Source organism: Fusarium coffeatum, assembly GCF_003316985.1.
Source record: "Fusarium coffeatum strain FIESC_28 chromosome Unknown BRIP53273_contig_169, whole genome shotgun sequence".
Classification (NCBI taxonomy): domain Eukaryota; kingdom Fungi; phylum Ascomycota; class Sordariomycetes; order Hypocreales; family Nectriaceae; genus Fusarium; species Fusarium coffeatum.
The window spans coordinates 20,732-42,618 of record NW_022157962.1 but is presented as its reverse complement, the minus strand read 5'-3'; the positions used below and the strand labels follow the sequence as shown (position 1 = coordinate 42,618).

General features: G+C 48.5%; 3 protein-coding genes across 3 annotated transcripts; 2 read left to right on the top strand and 1 right to left on the bottom strand.

The window, feature by feature from the left end:
• Window positions 1–695: 695 nt before the first annotated feature.
• Window positions 696–7,860, top strand: FIESC28_07565 (uncharacterized protein; the record flags this gene model as incomplete). Its single annotated transcript, XM_031161705.1, has 2 exons — window positions 696–5,325; window positions 5,381–7,860. 2 exons carry the CDS (start codon window positions 696–698, stop codon window positions 7,858–7,860), a joined length of 7,110 nt encoding a protein of 2,369 aa, XP_031014225.1.
• Window positions 7,861–13,619: 5,759 nt separating this feature from the next.
• Window positions 13,620–14,541, top strand: FIESC28_07564 (uncharacterized protein; the record flags this gene model as incomplete). Its single annotated transcript, XM_031161704.1, has 2 exons — window positions 13,620–14,255; window positions 14,314–14,541. 2 exons carry the CDS (start codon window positions 13,620–13,622, stop codon window positions 14,539–14,541), a joined length of 864 nt encoding a protein of 287 aa, XP_031014224.1.
• A 3,034-nt stretch (window positions 14,542–17,575) lies between these two features.
• Window positions 17,576–18,976, bottom strand: FIESC28_07563 (uncharacterized protein; the record flags this gene model as incomplete). The annotated part of the gene is made up of 1 exon (XM_031161703.1): window positions 17,576–18,976. One exon carries the CDS (start codon window positions 18,974–18,976, stop codon window positions 17,576–17,578), a length of 1,401 nt encoding a protein of 466 aa, XP_031014223.1.
• Between the last annotated feature and the right edge of the window lie 2,911 nt (window positions 18,977–21,887).

Genomic DNA, 21,887 nt, shown 5'->3' with positions numbered 1-21,887 from the left:
CTTTGTGAACACGACAGCAAGACAGAAGCTTATCTCATAGTAATTTGCAGGTTTATAAAGTTGAAAAGCGCACAACGTATAGACAACTTACCAGTGGAAGCGGGCACATTACAATCATACGCCGTTAGCCTATTGTATGTAATAAGTGTGAACCTGTTTATATCTTCGTTCAGCTGGTGCGTAGATATAAGATAGCGAGTGTCTACGGGATGGATATAACCCAGCCTTTTCTGTCTCCATTATATGAGTCCAGACAGGAGAAAGTTTGAAAAAGACTTGCATGCCTAACTACTAACCACCTAAGGTATTCCGCATAAGTTTCGGTAAACGTAAAAGATTATATCTTCTCTTTTGTCGTGGCAGCAGTTCATCAACTTACACCAAAAGGCCCCAGCTTTATCACATCACGTGAATGGACCCACTAGCGCGTCTTCCCAGAATTTGTCGTGACGACGGAAGGCGACTTTCTCAAGAGCTTCCCTACCATCAACCCCTGGTCGTCGTGCGCAAAATCTGCGTGACGGACAATCGTTTTATCAACTGCCAACTGCGACGAGACGAATCATTATTTTATCTAATTAATACTTATAGCGCGTTGCAACAGGAAGCGCGCCCATACACGCGCCACGGCGTGAAGCCTTAATAGCGGCGACTTCACGATCTTTTTAATTTCAAGCGCATAAAAAAAAACAATCATGTCGCAGCTCCCACCACCACCGCCCCCAGGCTGGGGACCTCCTCCTCCTCCTCCTCCTCCATCTTCATCGCTTCCTCCTCCTCCTTCTACGCCGGCGCCGCCGCCACCGGGATATCGACCTCCTACCGATCCTCAGGTTGCGAAGTTTGCACAGAAGAAGAAAGAATGGATTAGATCTCAGCGCAATCGCTTCGGCGAAAAGCGCAAGGGAGGGTTTGTGCAGACACAGAAGGCCGACATGCCGCCTGAGCATCTCCGGAAGATTGTCAAGGATATTGGTGATGTTTCGCAGAAGAAATATACGAACGATAAACGAAGTTATCTCGGAGCCCTCAAATTTATGCCACATGCGGTGTTGAAGCTCCTCGAAAACATGCCCATGCCTTGGGAGTCGGCTCGTGAGGTCAAAGTGCTCTACCATGTCAATGGATGCCTGACTCTTGTCAACGAGATTCCCCGAGTCATTGAACCTGTCTTCTTCGCGCAATGGGCCATGATGTGGACGTTTATGCGAAAGGAGAAAGCCGATAGACGACTATTCAAGCGCATGCGATTCCCACCCTTTGATGACGAGGAACCTCCGCTGTCGTGGGCCGAGAATTTGGAAGATGTTGAGCCTCTCGAACCAATTCAGATGGAACTCGACGAAGAGGACGATGAAGCCGTGTACGAATGGTTTTACGACCACAGACCCCTTCTTGACACACCGCACGTGAATGGGCCAAGCTACAAGTCATGGAACATGACACTCCCCCAGATGGCGACTCTGTTCCGTCTGAGCCGTCCTCTTGTATCCGACGTTGTCGACAAGAACTACTTCTATCTCTTCGACCTTAAGAGTTTGTTATCAGCCAAGGCTCTTAATGTCGCCCTTCCAGGTGGTCCTCGCTTTGAACCGCTGTATAAGGACATCGACCCCAACGACGAGGATTTCGGCGAGTTCAATGCCATCGACCGCATCATTTTCCGAAACCCCATCCGAACCGAGTTCCGAGTTGCTTACCCGTACCTTTATAATTCGTTGCCGAGAAGTGTTCACCTCTCATGGCACTCACATCCTCAAGTTGTATTCAACCGAGCAGATGATCCTGATCTGCCGACGTTCCATTTCGATCGCCGTATCAACCCCATATCCTCACGAACCGTCGCACCCAAGAATGTTGAAGTTTCTCACGAGGATGAAATATTTGGTGCTGGTAACATCGAAGAGCCCGAAGAGGACGCTTTCGAACTGCCTGCCGGAGTTGAGCCATTCCTTGCCGATGAGGACATTGAGAATGAGGACACATCATCCGCCGTTGACCTTTGGTGGGCGCCTTACCCCTTTGACAGGCGATCCGGACGCATGGTTCGAGCACAAGACGTACCGCTCGTAAAACAGTGGTACCTTGAGCATCCCCCCTCTGATCGACCTCCTGTCAAGGTCCGAGTGTCGTATCAGAAGCTTCTCAAGAACTTTGTTCTCAACGAGCTTCACAAGAAGAAGCCCAAGGCACAGAACAAACAGAATTTGTTGCGATCCCTCAAGCAAACCAAGTTCTTCCAGCAGACTACCATCGACTGGGTCGAGGCTGGTCTGCAGGTCTGTCGCCAGGGTTTCAACATGCTTAATCTCCTCATCCACCGCAAGAACTTGACTTATCTTCACCTGGATTACAACTTTAATTTGAAACCTGTCAAGACCTTGACTACCAAGGAGCGCAAGAAGTCCCGTTTCGGAAACGCTTTCCACCTGATGCGTGAGATCTTGAGATTGACAAAGCTTATTGTTGATGCTCAGGTGCAGTACAGACTGGGCAACATCGACGCCTTCCAGCTGGCTGATGGTATTCTGTACGCATTCAACCACGTTGGTCAGCTAACGGGTATGTACCGATACAAGTATAAGCTGATGCACCAAATCCGAACTTGCAAGGACTTGAAGCATCTGATCTACTACCGATTCAACTCTGGTCCTGTCGGTAAGGGCCCAGGTTGCGGTTTCTGGGCGCCCGCCTGGAGAGTTTGGCTTTTCTTCATGCGAGGTATCATTCCTCTGCTTGAGAGATGGCTTGGAAACCTGCTGTCTCGTCAGTTTGAAGGTAGACACAGCAAGGGCGTTGCTAAGACTGTTACCAAACAGCGTGTGGAATCTCACTTCGATTTGGAACTTCGAGCATCTGTCATGGCTGATCTCATGGACATGATGCCCGAGGGTATCAAGCAGAACAAGGTCAACACCGTTCTCCAGCATCTATCTGAGGCCTGGAGATGTTGGAAGAGCAACATTCCTTGGAAGGTCCCTGGCCTGCCTGCACCCATTGAGAACATTATTCTCCGTTATGTCAAGTCTAAGGCAGATTGGTGGATTTCAGTCGCCCACTATAACCGTGAGCGTATTCGACGAGGAGCCACTGTCGACAAGACCATTGCGAAGAAGAACGTCGGTCGCTTGACACGACTTTGGCTTAAGGCTGAGCAGGAACGTCAGCACAACCACATGAAGGACGGTCCATATGTTTCTTCGGAGGAAGCCGTTGCTATTTACACTACCACTGTGCACTGGCTCGAGTCCCGCAAGTTCTCACCCATTCCCTTCCCCAGCGTTTCTTACAAGCACGACACCAAAATCCTCATTCTAGCCCTTGAACGTCTGAGGGAAGCTTATTCGGTTAAGGGCCGCCTCAACCAGAGCCAAAGAGAAGAGCTAGCTTTGATCGAAGAGGCTTACGATAGTCCTGGTACCACATTGGAACGTATCAAGCGTTTCCTGCTCACGCAGCGAGCTTTCAAGGAAGTCAACATTGATATGAACGACAACTACAGCACGATCAACCCTGTTTATGACATTCAACCTGTGGAGAAGATTAGTGATGCTTACCTGGACCAGTACCTGTGGTATCAAGCAGACCAGCGACATCTTTTCCCTGCCTGGATCAAGCCCTCAGACTCTGAAGTCCCGCCCCTTCTTGTCTACAAGTGGGCTCAAGGCATCAACAACCTTGATGGTGTCTGGCAGACTGAGAACGGCGAATGCAATGTCATGATTGAAACAGAGCTATCTAAGGTGTATGAGAAGATGGAGCTTACACTTCTCAACTCCCTCCTTAGGTTGATTATGGACCACAACTTGGCGGATTATATCACAGCCAAGAACAACGTTCAACTTACTTACAAGGACATGAACCATGTCAACAGTTATGGTATGATCCGTGGTCTCCAATTCTCGGCATTTGTGTTCCAATTTTACGGTCTGGTCTTGGATCTTCTTCTTCTTGGACCTCAGCGAGCCAGTGAGATTGCCGGTCCTCCTCAGAGCCCCAACGACTTTTTGCAGTTCCGTGATCGCGAGACCGAGTCAAGCCACCCCATCCGACTTTACACTCGCTACATTGACAAGATCTGGATTCTGCTTCGATTTACTGCCGAGGAATCTAGGGATCTCATCCAACGATTCCTTACTGAGCAACCTGATCCTAACTTTGAGAATGTTATTGGATATAAGAGCAAGAAATGCTGGCCCAGAGATTCTCGCATGCGCTTGATGCGTCATGATGTTAACCTTGGACGCGCTGTCTTCTGGGACATGAAGAACCGACTTCCCCGATCAGTTACAACGATCGAATGGGACGACAGCTTCGTTAGTGTCTACAGTCGTGACAACCCTAACTTGTTGTTTTCTATGTGCGGTTTCGAGGTTCGCATCCTTCCCAAGATTCGAAACCAAAACGAGGAGTTCCCCGTCAAAGACAGCGTTTGGTCTCTTGTTGACAACACTACCAAGGAGAAGACAGCCCACGCTTTCCTGCAAGTCACCGAGGAGGATATTGCGAAGTTCAACAACCGCATTCGACAGATTCTCATGTCTTCTGGTTCTACAACATTCACCAAGATTGCGAACAAGTGGAACACTGCGTTGATCGCCCTCTTCACCTACTACCGTGAAGCCGCTGTTTCCACAGTCGACCTGCTTGATACCATTGTCAAGTGTGAGACCAAGATTCAGACCCGAGTCAAGATCGGCCTGAACTCCAAGATGCCTTCTCGTTTCCCTCCTGCTGTCTTCTATACCCCCAAGGAACTTGGAGGTCTTGGTATGATTTCCGGTTCTCACATTTTGATTCCTGCCAGTGATAAGCGCTGGTCGAAGCAAACCGATACCGGCGTCACTCATTACAGGGCAGGAATGACCCACGATGAGGAGACCCTCATTCCAAATATTTTCCGATACATCATTCCTTGGGAGGCTGAGTTCATTGATTCTCAGCGTGTCTGGACTGAGTATTCTCAGAAACGACTTGAAGCCAATCAGCAGAATCGTCGTCTTACTCTTGAGGATCTTGAGGACAGCTGGGACCGTGGTCTTCCTCGAATCAACACCTTGTTCCAAAAGGACCGAAGCACCCTGAGCTTCGACAAGGGTTTCCGAGCACGAGCTGAATTCAAGATCTATCAATTGATGAAGAATAATCCTTTCTGGTGGACTAGTCAGCGTCATGACGGAAAATTGTGGAACCTGAATGCGTACCGAACCGATGTCATCCAAGCGTTGGGTGGTGTTGAGACCATTCTTGAACACACTCTCTTCAAAGCAACAGGATTTCCATCATGGGAAGGCCTTTTCTGGGAGAAGGCGAGTGGCTTCGAAGGTAAGTGCTCTATTCTAACGTTTAAAATGTCTTACAATACTAATATTTGATACAGAAAGCATGAAGTTCAAGAAGTTGACCAACGCTCAACGTTCGGGTTTGAACCAAATTCCTAACCGTCGCTTCACACTGTGGTGGTCACCCACCATCAACAGAGCCAACGTCTACGTCGGTTTCCAAGTCCAGCTCGATTTGACAGGTATTTTCTTGCACGGAAAGATTCCTACGCTCAAGATTTCTTTAATTCAGATCTTCCGAGCACATTTGTGGCAGAAGATCCATGAGTCCGTTGTCATGGATCTTTGTCAGGTGTTTGATCAGGAACTGGAATCTTTGGGCATTGAAACTGTTCAGAAGGAGACAATCCATCCTCGAAAGTCGTACAAGATGAACAGTTCTTGCGCCGATATCCTTCTGTTCTCTAACCACAAGTGGAATGTTACTCGGCCATCTTTGCTCTACGACACCAAGGACGTGATTGAGCAGACAACCACCAACAAATTCTGGATCGACGTCCAGCTCCGATACGGCGATTACGACTCTCATGACATTGAACGATACACGCGTGCCAAGTACCTTGACTACACTACTGACAGTGCCAGTATCTACCCTTCTGCCACTGGTCTCATGGTTGGAATCGATCTTGCCTACAACTTGTACTCCGCCTACGGCATGTACTTCCCTGGCTTGAAGGTTCTCGTCCAGCAGGCAATGGCCAAGATTATGAAGGCCAACCCTGCTCTGTATGTCCTGCGTGAGCGTATTCGAAAGGGTCTTCAGCTTTACGCGTCCGAGAGCAACCAAGAATTCTTGAACTCCCAGAACTACTCCGAGCTATTCAGCAACCAGACACAGTTGTTCATTGACGATACCAATGTTTACCGTGTTACTATCCACAAGACGTTCGAGGGTAACTTGACCACCAAGCCCATCAACGGTGCCATCTTCATCTTCAACCCGCGAACTGGCCAGCTGTTCCTTAAGGTCATCCACACTAGTGTTTGGGCAGGACAAAAGCGTCTTGGTCAACTCGCCAAATGGAAGACTGCTGAAGAAGTTGCTGCTCTCATCCGCTCATTGCCCGTGGAGGAGCAGCCCAAGCAACTGATTGTGACAAGAAAGGGTCTCCTAGATCCCCTTGAAGTCCACTTGCTTGACTTCCCCAACATCTCCATCAGAGCATCTGAGCTTCAGCTTCCTTTCCAGGCAGCTATGAAGATTGAGAAGCTTGGTGACCTGATCCTGCGTTCTACCGCACCTCAGATGGTGCTTTTCAACCTGTACGATGAGTGGCTGAAGAGCATTTCTTCTTACACTGCCTTCTCTCGTCTTGTTCTTATCCTGCGTGCACTCCACGTCAACCCTGACAAGACGAAGCTCATTCTCCGTCCTGACAAGACGGTTATCACACAAGAGCATCATATCTGGCCGTCACTGCCGGATGAGGAGTGGATCAAGGTTGAAACGCAGCTCCGAGATCTTATCCTGAATGACTACGGAAAGAAGAACAATGTCAACGTTTCAGGTCTGACAACCAGCGAGGTGCGAGACATTATCTTGGGTATGGAGATTTCAGCACCTTCCATGCAACGACAACAGGCTGCCGAGATCGAGAAACAGCAGCAGGAACAGGCGCAGTTGACGGCTGTCACAACCAAGACACAGAACGTTCACGGAGAGGAGATTATTGTGACTACCACATCGCAGTTTGAACAGCAAACCTTTGCTTCCAAGACCGAGTGGCGAACACGGGCCATTGCTACATCCAACTTGCGCACACGAGCGAAGAACATCTACGTCTCGTCTGTCGACAACGATCTTGACGATATTACCTATGTCATGCCCAACAACATTCTGAAGCGCTTCATCACCATTGCAGATCTCAGAGTGCAGGTGGCTGGCTACTTGTACGGTTCCTCAGCGCCCGACAACGATCAGGTGAAGGAGATCAAGTGTATCGTCATGATCCCACAGGTTGGTGGACTACGCAATGTCCAGCTGCCACAGCAGCTCCCTCAGAGCGAGTTCCTCGAAGGCATGGAGCCTCTCGGTGTCATCCATACTGTCTCTGGTAGCGAGTTGCCTTACATGTCTGCTATGGATGTTACTGAACACTCCAAACTTCTCGATGCCCATAATGAGTGGGATAAGACGAACACTGTGACGGTCTCAGTGGCATTCACACCGGGCAGCGTGTCTCTGTCAGCTTGGGGACTTACACCAGCTGGCTACAAGTGGGGAGCTGAGAACAAGGATACGCAGAGCGACCAGCCGCAGGGCTTCACTACAACAATGGGCGAGAAGCGCAAGCTGCTGCTCAGCCCGCGGTTCAGAGGATTCTTCTTGGTGCCGGATGATGGCAAGTGGAACTACAGTTTCATGGGTAACGCGTTCAATGGCATGGAGAAGAAGCCGGTCCATGTTAAGCTGGATACGCCGCTACCATTCTACAGCGATCAGCATCGGCCTGTGCATTTCCACAGCTTTGCAGAACTGGAGGATATTTGGGTGGATCGATCGGATAACTTTGCTTAAGAAGTGGGTAAAAGGGCGTTGTTTTATTAAAGCATTTTATTGTAATTGTTTACTTTTCCGGAAAATCGGATGTATTGACTATGCAGCTGTAAAATAGCTACGGCAAAATATGAGAAGAATGAGTTTGTTAAAGCGAAATCCCGGAATAATTGATGACTAGTTACGGAGTGGTTTCCTGATGTGGTGATTTGTTGATGCTATGGTTGATCAGCTGTGTCAGAGCGTACCTATGAATCAGTTCATTGAGCCTAAGCTCAGAGTCATAGCAGACCAAAGAGCATAAGGGACGAAATAATTTGAGCACTTTATGCAGTTTAAGCCATTTATTTTTCGCTATCCTGAACCTTGCCCCAGATTTCACTGCTCTACTTACTACCTTGGTACCTAGGTAGATACTCAGTGAGTCTAGACGGAGCTCTTACAAATCAAATGAAATTTCATACTCGTTTCGTCTTTTTCTGTATTGTCTCGTCTTCGTCTTCTATTTCGTCCCAGGTTCGTCTCTGAATGTATCAAACAGATCAAGTTTTACGTCAAGTTGAAGTTGAAAGAGAGACAAGTCTCGCCAAAAACGGATGGCGGAAAGACGACAAGGGTTTGCATGGATGACCCACGTCGGCATCCGGACGTTGGACCATCTCATTGGGAAGAAGGGAGATGGGATATGGAGATGCAAAACTGTAAATGGGAGAATTGGGTTTAGACAGGGCGGCGCAGGGGCTTGAGGGGGGCCCTGTACTGCAGTGCAGTGGGCCGGGGATGCGCTGACCACGGGCACCTACGCACCTAACTAGCCACTGAAAAGGAAAAAGGAAGAATTATTAGCGGCTTCACCGAGGGCGTGGAAACGCGCCGTGAGCTGTCACCTGCGTGGGGGATATTGAAATTGGTAGTTTATGCATTCATGCACAGGCAAAGAAAACGAACGGAATAGTTAGCTATCAAGACTTTTAGTGTGCGGCGTAGAAGCTCTGAAGAATCTTGTGAGATTTGTTATGTCACGAATATATTGGCAACCAAAAAGCAAGTACCTCCAAGCGTTCAAGCAGCTGACTTTAGGGGTTACAGCCATTGGAAGATTTACATTAAGAAGATCCTAGGTCTTGAAGATCTTCTTCTCAGCTATGAATAGAGTGGGGGCGAATACAATTTGATGTTGATCAGGTACGAATATGACATATGTATTTTTGGTTCCATGCCCGTTGACGTTTATTCTTCAGGGGCTAGGGTTGGGTTGGGCTGGGCTGTTAAGATCTACGGATACAACAACGGGCAGCAGTCCAGGGCAGAGAGACAAGCGACAGGGCACAGCGTTGCTGACGTCGATTTCTATTCTTATCCACAAGGACTAGTCACCCATGTCATGGAATCCATTCGTGTTCCCCATACCCTGACGGTGAGTGACCCGCATATCTAACGCAGGTGTGCGTTTTGTACCTGCGTAAAATATGGATGTATCCATTCTTTTTTCTTTTTCCCTACCTAACCAGGTAAACCAGGCTCCAGACATGGCGTCAAAATGGCCTTGTCTGCGTCTGTGTCTGTGCCTGTCCGGCAAGATGGACGATCCCTCCCCTCCCCAGAATTGGATCAAGGTGCCTTATCATATGAATTCCATTTCGGGATTTGCAGGTGTGGGAGGTAGCCTATTACTGAGTTAACTACTATTTTTGTAGACTGATGGGTAGCCAAAAATCCGTCCTCTCGCCTCCTAAGGCTAAGGACGCCAAAATAGAGTAGCCTAAGTGTCAGTCTAAACTGGTAAAAGACAACTAAATTCTTTTATCTCTTATGATCTCGGCGGTCAATTCTGTATCCTGATGCATATTTCACTTTATTAACGCGTACCTTCAATGCCGGCCGTAGCCCAGCCCAGCCCAGCCCATGCACAAGGCGCCTTTTTAGCTTCCGAGCCGTTGAGCCATTAAGTAATGATTGCTCGACAATGCAAGAGGATGAGCTTGGACTTCGGCTCCGGGTGTAGTGCAGTACAGTAATCCCTTAGTCAGTCAGGTGAAAGGCCTTGAACAAACGATTGGTGATCATTTATATGAATTACCGTCGGCGTTTAGGGTATCCCATGCAGCGCTGCGGTATCTTTAGTGGGCAAGACGGGGACGTTCCAAGGTCAAACCATGAGTTGCCGGAACCTATCCTTCTTGCTTCCGGATGACTGTATGTATGTAAGTCGAGAACGCGATAGAATCTGTAGATTGAAACGCCATGGCTCATTATCTGAGGATTGCAATTGTATCAAAGCTCTTGAACTCTTAGAGCGTGTCGAATCCAATGCTATGCTATAGCTCCATCGCCTTGTCTATATCAGCCTGTCAATCTTAGTGTTTCAAGTATGGTTCGAGGTTCGCCAATGTCATTTCAATTTATCAGAGACTATATACCGTGGTCTAATCGTGGATCTGCGATCTAGTTTAACTTGATTGAAGTATTGATATAATTGATTAATTAATATCAACGTGTGCTATAGGTAGGTGGCTTTGTTTAGCAGAGCTTCCCTTGGTAGATTAGGTTGCTGCGATCGTGGGGAAACGATACTGTTGCATTCTTAACGGTAAGTCGGTCACCTTAGTCGTAGTTACTACGTTGTCGCCTGCCGGCCTTGCTCTAACTGTTAAACGAATGAGCCTAGCGCTTGCCTTGTTGATCTAATTCGGCAGTTGGCAAGAACCAACGTTACTCCTTCTTTTTTGACCTTCTTTCCATCCCGACGTTCGGCATTCGCATACCGCTCTTTCCTTATCCCCCAAACCGGACAGTTCACATATTGTCGGTCGATTTCCCCTGCTTTCCCCTCTTCACCTCAGCCAAGCCACCAGTTTCTATTTGCATCAGCCCCTGGATGCAGAATCAGCATCTGTTCACTCCAGAATTCTCATCATCTTGAGCTATTACCACTGAAAACTCAGCCCGTTCATCATCGGATGCCCCTAACCAGTTACCTCCCGACTGCTAACATCCACTGGTGCCCATATGTGATCACACTCAGCACGGCGTGTGCTTCCTCCGCTCCACCGGTAGCTAGGATCCCGGCGCTAGCCAAGGAGGCCCTGTACGCGCTAGAAGGTTTGCCCTTCTAGAAGCCCATCATCGACTCCTAAACCAGGGTCCTGGATTTCGATTCGAGCCCTAGCTCATCAATTGACGTACGATCGTTCATGACGACAATGTCAAAACCGTTTCGCTTGATATGTCATACCTCAGGAGAACCGCGTCAATGCGTTGTTGTCACCGGAACACCATCTTTCCGGATCCCAGGGCTCTTTTTTGGCCTCATCATCATGCGTGTTTCGACTTCAAAACCGTTGGAACCCTACGTGATGCACTCTTCCGGGGGGCAACAGATGGGATGGCATTGAGCATTGATGTGCGCAATCTTGGAGTTCCCGATCAGAAACCTAACCACCACTCAATAGGGCTGTTCCAAACGCGCTGGCGGTAGGCGAGAGTCCTTTTGGCAATGGAAAGCCCATGTCTTGATGATGCCCTCAAGTTTCGTTATCTGGGTCCGGCTCAAAACCGGGTTCGTCAGGCCTGATGCAGGAGTTTTCCCATAGGGCTCCATGTTTCTCAGACGAGCAAGCATGCACGCATATGTCTGAGTTCCCAACCTTTCGGGCTTCATGACCTTTACCAGCAGCTCCTTTCCGCTCCCATTGACGTGCCAAGCGATTCACCACAAGGCTCATCTCGGTCGCCAATTCTCATATGGATGTGCATGTGGCTGGTGACCTGAACCCAATCCCCCCCCTTTGATAGATCCAGATAATCGGTTCCAGGGTCAGTACTCCCGCTTATTGGGCCCCTGCTCACGCACCCAGGTGTGCCCCGACCTTAAGCCGCGAGACAGCTTCCGGCCCTAGGCACTTGATTAGCTGACTGTCACGCACAGGTTCACTGCGGGAGCTTGTTCAGTCCAGCCACCGTTGACCAGGATGTCGATCTAGCTTGGTCATGGCGTGCGTGCTCACATTGATCAAATCTGGATCAGCCCCGACTACCCGTCGCGCACGCTCTCCCAATATCATGGGCTTCTCCCTGTCACGACACCCAGATTCGCCAAACGGAGGTTCCTGGCCTGTGGAGATGGTTCTTCTTGCGATCTAGTCAAATTGATAGGCACGATCCTGGCAGAGCCATTTACTATAGTTGGCCCTGGATGTGTTATAACCATCCGCTCCACATCGCACCTCCTGTCCTGCACAAGCACCAGAACTGTTTTCTCCCTTGTTGCCACGCCATCAGCTCGGAACCCACCTCCTGTGGCTCTTGTCTGCAATGGCGGCGAAAAAACCTGGCATTGGCTGTTTTATCTCTCTGTTTCTATATGTACAGTTGTACTTGGCCAGCTCAGTATGGCTTAGTCCCACGCTCTTCAAGCGAAGCGCGTTTCACCTTTGACTCGTGCCCCAATAAGCACAGCCGCCCAGTGTCCTTGCATGTCGTTTATTTCTACAGTAGTAGAGGCACACTCACATAATCGATTTCTGCGCAAGGGCTTCAATTTTTAAAAATTGCATCCGGGCGTGATAAGTGGTCTTGACTTTAAGCGTTGTTATTGCATTGTTCACTCATCCTTGCTAGTCATGATGGTATGCCAGGGGTGGCTCTCGTTTCTATATCAGGCATCCTGGGGACCTTACCATGGGCATAAGATCGTCAAATTGACCACCCTCCGGACCCTGGCCTGGGTTAATAGGTCGTCTCCGCAGCCCAGCACTCGGCGGACGGGGATGCTTCTCATACCGGACTGGGCAAAATCTCCAAGTGCTTTAACCTGCAGCATGAAAAGAGCAAGACCAGTGATCCACTCTCTCTACCACCCTGCTCAAGCTACTCCGTCATCAGACGATATAGGCTGGCCCTGGTACTAGCAACGCTTGCCAGGTTACTAGCCCTTGTGTTAAATACGTTTACAGACCCCAGGCCGGGAACTAAGAGAGATCTTGGAAAGGGACCTATCCTATCATACAAAGTCAAGCATCACCGCCTTAACTATTTCTCTTACACACCAACAGTCATAACTCGATTGTTGTGACGACACTATAATACCCTTCACCTTCTGCAAGTCCTTCACATGTGCTTTGTTCTGTTCTAGACAGCAGACCGGAACTGTACGCACATTCATCACGCTCCTTTGGACTTTTCATAACCGCTACGACTTTGGCTCCAACCCGAGCTCACCCCCCAACACAGCCCTCCAGCGCCAGTCACCAGCGTCTCACTCGACTACGGAAACGGGAAAGCTTCTAGCCCGGTACCAATCATTCAAAATCCAGACAACATATGTGGCAAGCTGCTTAGTAGCTTATAACGCTACTGACTTATACTTCAGACGCCCAATACAAGCCCAGTAGCCTAGCTTGACGCACACATCCACAACATTCTGCACGTTACTAGACAACTCTCACTTCTCCCCGTCGTAGCCCGCAAGGGCTTCAGCTTGTCAAATTCTTTCCATTCAGAGCCCAGCGGCCGTCCAGAGCGGTTCGCTCTGGAGGACCTCATGTGTCGGAGGCACACTGGCGGGCACTTATCGAGTGGGGGATTATACCGTGGATTATTCGGGTCAGGGCTCACAATCAGGACAAAACCATCATCAGTCAGCATATGATACATCGATTCACCAGCGTCCTCGACACCAGCAGCCTAGGGCCTCCATCCACCATCCTGGAGGCCCGGCTGCTGGTATTCATGGCACCCACGATCAACATCACGGAAACCCTCATGTTCAACATACAACCATGGCACAGCACCAACAGCACCCATCACCGCAGATGGTGATGGACCCTTCCCAGCTAGGACATCATCGTCTAGGGCCGCCACAGTTCGGAGCTCCAGGCCAAGTCATGGCGCCCATGTACCAGACTCTATCGACGCCGACACCGCCTAATCATCCTCAACATTCTGTCCCTGGCTCTGGCACCAAACGACCACGACCAAGTGACCTCGATTTATCAGTTGGAAGTATGGGCGAGTTGGAGCATTCAGACCTCAGTGGCATGCAAACACCTTTAGGAGCTGCCTATGCCCATGCAGCCGCAGTCGCCGTGTCACAATCTCAACACCAACCCATACACCATCACCACCACCTTCCTGACTCGGAGCCACCTTCGAAGATGATGCGTCGCGATGATGGGTTAGGAGGCGCTCCAAGCGTTGTGGGACAAGTAGGAATGCCTGAACCAGCTCCTCGACCTCGAGGACCGAAACTGAAGTTTACGCCAGAGGACGATCAACTTTTGATAGAACTCAAGGAGAACAAGAACTTGACCTGGAAGCAAATAGCGGATTTCTTCCCAGGGCGATCTTCGGGGACACTGCAGGTTCGATATTGTACAAAGCTCAAAGCAAAGACAACGAATTGGACCGATGAGACGGTATGTTTAACATCACTTTGTTCCCATCACAAGAACAACGCGCTAACTCTTTATTCAGGACCAAAAGCTTCGAACTGCACTTCAGGACTACGAGAACGAGAAATGGAGAATCGTCGCTAACAAAGTTGGCACTGGCTTTACTCCTGCAGCGTGTCGAGAACGGGCCGAGCAATTAATGGTTGAGGACCCGGCAACTCTGGCGGCTCTATCGCAGTCATTGTCACCAGCTGTAGCGTCGAACGCGGACTCTGAAGAGCCGTTATACACGCATCATCAGCTTCAATAATAAAACAAGTTAATTACTACAGCGGAGGACCCATCATAATAATAATTACGACGCTTCACAACACCAGTTTCTCCCATCAGAGGCTTTTGCTTTATCATTTCCTTACGATCATTCGACCAACGTCAAACACACTCGCTTACATTTGGACGCTCTCATTCAGCACAATCTTTATCAAGGTACTCTCTAATGTCGTCGGAACCGTCGACCTCGCAGAGCTATCATATTGATTTGAACCCCCCCGATCCTAGCCCAAGTAGGGCACAACGCACCCACGACTTATCTACTCTACTATCCCTGTATTATTTTCTTTTTGCTTGGTGCTTACAGGCCGTTTCACTTTTCTTTCGTTTCGACACTGGCCTTTTGTCACAAATCCCTTTTTTAAAACGATTAATTATACTTCGCTTCCCCATTCTCTTTCTCAAAATTTATCTTGTATTCCATTTTTTGTCTCGATGTCTATGATCTCCTATGTCCGTTCACGAAAAAAACTTTAGACTTGGGAACCCCGGAAAAGGAGAAAGAATTATTTACATGCACCTAATATTCCCCATCCTTCAGTCAGGGGAAACCGTCCAATCGCTTGGGATATGTGGCTGATCACATTTTCTTGTCACTTATTACCCTTATCTTATTATTATATCCAACCTCTTAATTACTTAACATATGTATGAGAACAAAAGCAGGATCATGGGCGGAGTAGGTTTCCTTTTCTGGCGCAGCGTATTTTCGGCTTTGTGTACGGGGATAAAAGGCAGAGACAGGAACATATTTTGATGTTTCTCGGCGCTATAGGGAAAGGATACGGAGAGGAAGCACAGAACATGTTGGCAGAGTAGGATAGAAACGTTGAGTAGTGCCGCTGAGAGTTCCAAACTTTTACAAATGTCATGATTCAGGCGGACTTGGAAAAGGACCGCGCTAGAACACACAAGAAAGGGATCTGCTCGATCATCATCAGAATCACGCCATTAGGCTCCTGTTGAACTCCAAATTAGCGACACTAGAAAATTGACAAAATGGAGCCCTATAACCTCGAGTCTCTTCGTAGTGAAGCCTATAATTGAAGCCTTGAAACAAGATATAACGGCCAAGGTACAAAGGTTCCCTCCGATCTGGGTCACAGCCCCTGCCTCCTTTGTCTCACCGGAACTGGTGTCCCCACAGATGAGCTAGACGAAACGAAACGGTTTATGCTTTAAATCCTTGCACCCAACTCCACGCATCTTCCTCCCCATGAGATATATAGGTGTGGCTACCGATCAGGTATGATATAGGTAGGGCAAGGCAAGGCAAAGTAACGGAAGGCAAGGCGAGCGGAGAGCGGGACTTGCCACGTAGCTGTGTGCATACAACGGTACAGTCGCCATAGTTGCCGACTGGCAGGATGCATCCCTGAACCTGAAGATACAGTATGTACTTGCCAGTGAGCGGATGGAGCCGATGAAACTTCTCTCTTTGGATGCCTTGTTATGTCACCTGTGGTTGAACGCAGCCGAACCCATACCACCGGCTATCTCATGACCCGGTGCATACTTTGCCGGCGGCTGCATCCCCAGAAGTCAATGCAATGCTCGTCCTTAACTGTGGTAAGGTTTCGGTGTTTCTCGTTTGCCTCACCTGAAAGAAGACCCGTATAACCTGGGTATCGCGACTATCTTCTTACATACATAGCACCGCATGGCATGCGAGTCACGCTAGAAGATAGCGGTTGTGGATTTGAAGGTCGAGGCTATAGAATACAGTGGACTATCCGAGCGTGCATGTCGGCGATGTGGCGAAAGACATGGTGCCTCCCTCATTGTGACGTGGTGAAGGATAGATGGAAAGGCCTGCATATGTGTGGGCGCGCGGTTGGAGGACACGCGAGGAACCGTCACACGGGGTCGAGGGGAGTCTCCTGTTTTCTGGCGGTTGAAGGTTGGCACGAGATGAGCATCACCTATACTCTTGTGTTTGAATAGCATCTTGCTCCGACTTCGGGGTTGTATCCGTAGTCCAACTCAGCTGCAGCGCTGTACAAGAGACAGCTTTGCCGCATCTTGTGCAAGTGACTTGACTGCCTGGAGATCAATGCTGCAGTCGAGGGACCGGGGAACAGAAAGGAGTACCGCCGTTGAAACATTTTCGTGGGAAATCTCCGATATGCAGCGTCTAAGCGAGGCATCATGGGTGGTCGATGTCGATGATTTGATGTAGGTACTGCATAACGCTCACAAAGGATACTGCCCAACTTGCAGAAGACTATGCCTAAAACTGGCTTCAAGTCCCGGTTACTACACCGACGATGTGTGATAGAGTTGGGGCACGACACCCCCTTCGGAAGGTTGATCAAGGATTTGTCACACCCTGAACAGAGGTTTTCCCCATCCTAGGGCTATAACGGCCTGGGGCTTGGAGTAGCATTGGCCAACGATGAGCAGAGGTTGGTCGATGATGGTGGTGCCTTTTTGGTGGTGATGCATTGCGACGCTGGACTTGGTTAGGTGCCTGCGTGTTTCTCTTCTGCCCCACGGAAGAGATGGGCTTTAAACATTTGTTTCATCTGGTTGGCAGAACGGTTGTCGAGCCTGCTTAGCGCGACTCGATAACCACCTGTCTTATTGCCTATATCACGGAGTGTTATAAGTTGGGTCAAGCGATACCCTGGCAATCGAGACCAAGAAAGAAACAAACGCGACCAAACAAACCGAAACAAAACACGCCACTTTCGGAACCCCCCAGACGAGTCAATCAAATGCGACAGGACATATCCCCTAATGCGGATGGGGCCTTGTTGATACAGCATCCCGTGCTCGTTTTCTTGCCATGGCGGTACAGAGTACTGTATAGTATAATATGTTAACGTTGACCCGCAGCCGATCCTGATCCTGGTCTGTCAGACGCGTCTCTGTACAACACTCCTGGCCCATGCTCATCCAAATATCCAATGCGGGGCATCGCATCCGAGCTGACCACAATCAACAACGCCTGCAACGCCCAAGGGCAGGCAAGTCCACAGATCTGTAATTACCGGTCGGTACCCGTGACTCTATCATGAGTTCCTTGTATCCGTCCCGGAACAGCTGAAGTAGTCTCCGAGTTGATCCACATCTAGGGTACGGCCAGCCTCCACCAGCTCAACCAATTTGCCGTGGCATGTAACGTTCAACTCTGGATCTAGAAAAGCTGCCATCTCGACTAGCCAGCCGTTAAAGTCCCTGATCTCGGTTGATCTGCCGGCGCGCACATCTTGCAGCATGGAGCTTGTATTGTCCCTGACCTTGTGACCCACTTGATAGATCATGTTTTTCAGTTGGGAGTGAGAGAATCTCTCGTGTAAGCTTTTAGGCGAAAGATCAATGGTAGCCTCTGGCTCTGCCGGTAATTGCTTTTCCTGTTTTCCAAGGATTTCTGCACTGCTGTCATGGGCCACCAGAAGTTGGAGTACTTGGCTTGCCTCGCTCAAGAGCTGGTCAATAACCTGGGTAAGAACTTTATTGGTTTCGTCGAACAAAGCACCGTTCTTGCATCCAAGGATGGCTGTCAAGGGGTTTATCACAGCGTTGACTACCAACTTTTCCAACTGAAGTATCCACAGTTCTCCTCGCGATACTGCTCTGGCGTCCAAGTGCGGTGCTTCGAGCAACTGCTTCATCAGGTATGTCGTCCTATCAATCGATAAGGAATTTGGAAGAACTGCGCCGACAACCACATCTGCCAGAGAGGCATGTAGGCTTTTAAAGGTTCCTTGGGAAGTGACGCCATGTGTTGTAACACAAGCCAAGTAGTTTGGCTCATGACTGCTATGATAGCGATGAGAAACATACGATGATCCATGGGGTGGCCATAATTTGGACATTCCGTTTTGTACGAAAAGCACCGTGCTGTTTCGATCGAGATATCCTCGAACACGATCGACTTGTGGTAAAGCAGCTGAAGCCTTTGTCGTAATTATGAGATTGCTCAATTTCTCACCCTCGGCAACTTCTCGTATAGGACCAGTATCGGGCTCATTTTCGGTCCACCACTCGATATCGAAGTCTTTGTTCCTCTCGGTTTCGCCTTTTCGTACAATTTCAATGCCTTGACCCTCGTTCCATTGTTCCAGAAGCTCTTTTCTGTGCACAACCAGGGTGATGGGAGGTTTATCAGGGGCCTGAGCGAGTGAGGATGCAAAAAGACGGCCAAGGTTACCAACCCCTAGAACGTATATACGTTTTTCAGAATCACCGGATGCTGAGGATGTTGCATATTCAGAGCCGCTGTAGGAGGGTAGATTCGACAGATTCCAGGCAAACAATGTTGGTGTCGGTCTTGAATCGTTGCAGCATACTTCTAGCCAGGTAGGCCTTTGAGAATACATTCTGATAGACGCAATAGGCCAAGCGCTTGCTTTCCGCGGTGTAGACTTGATCTTATAAGCGGGGCGTAGCTTTAACAGAACAAAGCTCATTGTTGACGATATGACTTGAATGAAGTGGTTTACATGAAAGCCGACTGTGCCGGTGCTTCCAATGAGAATGTAAAGGTCTTGTATTCTCGTAACGGATGGTAGTCGATTGGACGATGTCACTGTAACTAAGCCATCAGAGCAGTGGGTCGAGTGCCAAAAGAGAAGAAGAAGCCAAAAGATGATGGTTCGATTATACTTTGGATGTCGTTGAACGCGAGGCTGGTGATCTGAGTTCCATGCTGGGGCGGTGGAGTAGACGTCACAGTGCATACGGTATGAACATGCTACTCACATACAGTGTGATCATAGAATGAGAGAATCGCATCACGACTTTCATATATTGGTAGTCTAGTCAAGATTCAAAAACCGAAGACCTTTCTTTCTGAGTATTTATGCAACATGTAAGAGCCGTCTTATTCTGTTCAGGTATTGAATAGCACCTGCTCAGTCACTGTGAACTTGGGTTACTCTCTCGCTACTAACCTTACCTGTGTGAACCCCCCATCGTATATGTAGACTTGAGGTTAGAGGACATTATAAAATCAAGATAATTGCTTGTATGCTAGATATGTATACCATAGGTATTCACCTTACAAATAAGGGGAGTTTGTGCTTTGGCAGAGTGTGTCCTTTGACCGGAGCCTAAAGTTCAGATAATGACTCTTTTGTCAACTAGACTCATTCGACAAAGATATATTACAAAATAGGCCTATTCTAACTGACCGTTGAGAAAATAAACCAATATTCAGTCTTCGTCAATATCATCCTCCTGTTCCTCTAAACCCAGCAACGTATCCGTATAACCTCCTTTGACAAACGTCTCTAGGTAGGTAGGGTTTCGTCTTTGCTTTCTGCGCTGTAACTTCCAAATATCGCATTGGGGTCTGCATGATGTCTTCATCTGACTTGACATCCCAGAGAATATCCACCAGGGTCTTCGCCTTGCAAACTACAGAGTATGTTGAAAGGAAAGCGTATTCATCTACTTCCTGGCCACTGTAGAGATCGATATAGACAACCCTGAATGCCAGATGGTTGGCAGGTTTTTCATATCTGGCGTCACCGCGGCTTGTGGAAGAGATGGTGATACGATCTCGGGCGAGTCTAGAGCAACAGCGACTTCGACCGATGCGGTGATATCGCATGAATCTAATGGAGCCGAACCAAGTGCTGCTTGTGTTTTGGGTACCGTGGCTATGGTCGGGTTTTCCAGGACGGTTGTTGCACTGTCAGGTTCCTCAAAAAACCCCGGATCTTGGTTTGCCTATTGTTTAAAGACGTCTATGTCGCTGTCAAATTCACAGCGCAGAAGGCTTGAGGAAGGAACTCATTAAGCTTAACCTTGTCGCACACGGGATTGCGGCCCGCAGGCCCACTTACCGCAAAAAACGATATCATCAACAATAGGAAAACAGAAAATGAAGATAAAGGACATCGATTGTCATATGTGCAAAAAAGAGAGTAATAATCACTTCAGCCCATGGCGAGACTCGCTTTTGATTGGTTAGTCTCTAAACGAATTATTAAGGAGGAATTGAAACGTACAACTCGCAATCTTCTGATTAGAAGTCAGACGCGTTAGCCATTACGCCACACGGGCTGTTGGTGGTTGTTGAAGGGTCGTGTGATTAACTAATGATAATAATAAGGCTAGGGCTCCGTCTGAGGTCTCTGTGTTGAATTAGGGGGTGCGAGTTGTGTGATGTGAAGGGTGTGTCTTGTGAGGAAGCTAGGCTAGGGCCAGCTGGGTCTGAAGGAAATCCTGTATGTACTCAGGTGGGTATCAGAAGAATTGTCCCTCAAGTCTTAGGGTATAGAAATAAAGCAGTCTAAACCCCGGTCTAAGTCAGCATAAGGTGACCAAAATATTTCGTCTCTTATGCTCTCAACGGCCAATTCTTCTAACACCCTGACGGTACTGTAGTGTCTTGCACTTCCCATCGTCTCCAGTTACACTGGACACTGTTCTATCAGGCACTTGAGTTTCTGGTAAACCAGGTATCTAGAATCACCCAGAAATCCTCAGATTAGAAGTCTGGTGCCTTAGCCATTAGGTCACAAGGACTGTACTGCTTGTTGTTGAAGGCCTGTGTTTCTTTGACAAGCATATGGGCGGGCTTCTCCATCTCTTAAAGACAAAAGCTAAACAAGTATAACGAATTCTAACTAATCATACAAGTTAACAACTTACTAGTATCCACAGTGAGAACAATATAAAGCAGCGCCTGTAACGCGATCGGTAACTCTACTTGCCGCCAAGCGCTGATATTTTACTGATAGCCATACAAAACCCAGACTTCTGGGGCATCATGGTCAATCACTCTAGGTAGTACAGACGGAGCCTCTGTTCGCAATAGGACAATCAAAGGCCAGTTGACTTGCCAAATGACTTATTTTGACCGACCTTTTATTGTGTCGTAGAGAACCGTTTGGCCGAGTTACGCAGGAACGAATGCCCCGTTGTCAAGATGAAATGAAAGGCAACAGAGCGATCAAACACCGGCGTAGCTCACCTGGCTTCCCTTCATCGCGCGACTGGCTATGCAGCAAGAGTCAATACACATCTTCCCTCTGATGCTGTATCTATTTAAAATAAGGTAGTTCTCGTAGGTACTAGACTATTGTGTAACTGGAACATTAGTAAACGTCCTCGATCTTTTTGCCGCCGTTTTGGTCTAGGGTGGTTCTTTTCCCTAAAAGACCCGCCTGGTGCCTGGATTCTTGTGCGCACCAATAAGCGCACGTGTGACTCCTTCTCTAGCATACCTTTCAGCCTGGATCCGACTTCATCTTCACTTCCTCTACGTCATTACAATTAATTACCTACCGACGAAGAGAATTTCTTCAGCACTTTTTTTCAACCTCTCCAGCGTGCTTTGCATTTTCCGATATTCTAATAACTTGACCACAG